The sequence below is a fragment of the Eimeria mitis genome, genomic scaffold (assembly GCF_000499745.2).
Source record: "Eimeria mitis Houghton genomic scaffold, Emh_scaff1102, whole genome shotgun sequence".
Classification (NCBI taxonomy): Eukaryota; Apicomplexa; class Conoidasida; order Eucoccidiorida; family Eimeriidae; genus Eimeria; species Eimeria mitis.
This window is the reverse complement of record NW_013567595.1, coordinates 4,720-6,202: the sequence shown is the minus strand read 5'-3', so window position 1 is coordinate 6,202 and position 1,483 is coordinate 4,720. Positions and strand designations below refer to the sequence as shown.

The following is a 1,483-nucleotide window of genomic DNA, read 5'->3' as shown; positions in this document are numbered from 1 at the left end:
TATTCTCTGGTGCTGCTGCTGCTGGTGCTGTTGTATCTTGTGCTGCTCCTGTTGCCCCCTTTGCTGCTGCTGTATTATCTGCTGCTGCGCCTTCTGTGCTAATCTCCTCCTCCTCCCTGCTGCTGTTGTTTCTGCTGCTGCTGCTGCTGCTGCTTCTTCTTCTCCATATACTACACCCTCATCATCATCATCATCACCACCATCATCTGCTGCTGCTGCTGCTGCTGCTTCTGCTGCTGCTGCTGCAGACACGGTTTGCCTCGCCCGTGCATGCGCTGCGGCTGCGGCGGGGGCTTCCCGCATGCGCGTCCTGCTGCTGGTTTGTCTGGTTGTTTTTTGTGTTTTCTTTGTCACTGGAGCTGTAAAAAAGAAATAACAATAAAAAATAAAATGCAGCAGAAGCAGCAGCAAACGCTGCTGCTGCTGGGGGAAGGAAAGATAGGGGACCTACCCCACCCAGACGAGCCCCCCCCCATACAACTCCTTAAACTGCAGCAGCAGCAGCAGCAGCAGCAGCAGCAGAAAAAACTGCAGCAGCAGCAGCAGCAGCAGCAGCAGCAGCAGCAAGGAGACAGAAATCTATCTGGCGATGATACTATGTGGGATACTCAAACACCAGGCAATAAACCCGTGCGTTTTTGCTGCTGCTGCTGTTGCTGCTGCTGCTGCTGCTGCTGCTGCTGCTACTGCTGCTGCTGCTGCTGCTGCTGTTGCTGTTTCTGCTGCTGCTTTTGCTGCTGTTTTGTGGTTGCTGCTGCTGTTGCTGCAGGCTTGTCGCTGTTGCTGCTACTGCTGCTGCTTCTTTTTTCTGCTGCCTCTGTTATTGCTGCTGCTGCTGCTGCTGCTGCTGCTGCTGCTGCCTTTGCTGCTGCTGCTGCTCGTCGCTGCATGTCCACATAGTCTACGACTGTTTTACTCTTCTAGGGTTTAGGGTTTAGGGTTTAGGGTTTAGGGTTTGTGTGCAGGGGGAGACACCGCGGGAGACAAGCAACCCCTTCGATGAAACCCTAAAACAACAAATAAAAATCCTAGAAGAGCAAATGCTGCAGAAAGATCTTCTCTTGCAGGCTTTTTCAAGCAGAAGACGGCATACGAGATACATCGGTGACTGGAGTTCAGACGTGTGCTCTTCCGATCTTTTAGGGTTTAGGGTTTAGGGTTTAGGGTTTTAGGTATAGGGTTTAGGGTTTAGGTTTTAGGGTCTAGGGTTTTAGGGTTTAGGGTTTAGGGTTTAGGGTTTAGGGTTTAGGGTTTAGGGTTTAGGGTTTAGGGTTTAGGGATTTGTATTTGATATCTAACAAACACAAACTAAACACTATAGTATTCAACATTTACTTTCTAGGGTTTAGGGTTTAGGGTTTAGGGTTTAGGGTTTAGGGTTTAGGGTTTAGGGTTTGTGAGCTCAGGATATGCAGCAGAAGCAAAGCGAATCAGAGCGACAGCTGCATGTACAGCTGCAGGGGTACCAGCGACATATACAACA

The 1,483-nt window shown here is 50.0% G+C and overlaps 2 protein-coding genes across 2 annotated transcripts in view; one reads left to right on the top strand and one right to left on the bottom strand.

Annotated features, from left to right (window-relative positions):
* Nucleotides 1-303, bottom strand: part of EMH_0029480 (uncharacterized protein) — a gene marked incomplete at both ends in the record, with an annotated part of 1,921 nt that extends 1,618 nt beyond the window's left edge. Inside the window, one exon of the mRNA XM_013494306.1 lies at nucleotides 3-303. Coding sequence (XP_013349760.1) covers nucleotides 3-303 — 301 coding nt within the window. The remainder of the gene's footprint in view (nucleotides 1-2) is intronic.
* Nucleotides 304-390: 87 nt separating this feature from the next.
* EMH_0029470 (uncharacterized protein) overlaps nucleotides 391-1,483 on the top strand; it is a gene marked incomplete at both ends in the record, with an annotated part of 4,305 nt that continues 3,212 nt past the window's right edge. The window contains 2 exons of the mRNA XM_013494305.1: nucleotides 391-630; nucleotides 966-1,144. Of these exons, the coding sequence (XP_013349759.1) occupies nucleotides 391-630; nucleotides 966-1,144 (419 nt within the window). The remainder of the gene's footprint in view (nucleotides 631-965; nucleotides 1,145-1,483) is intronic.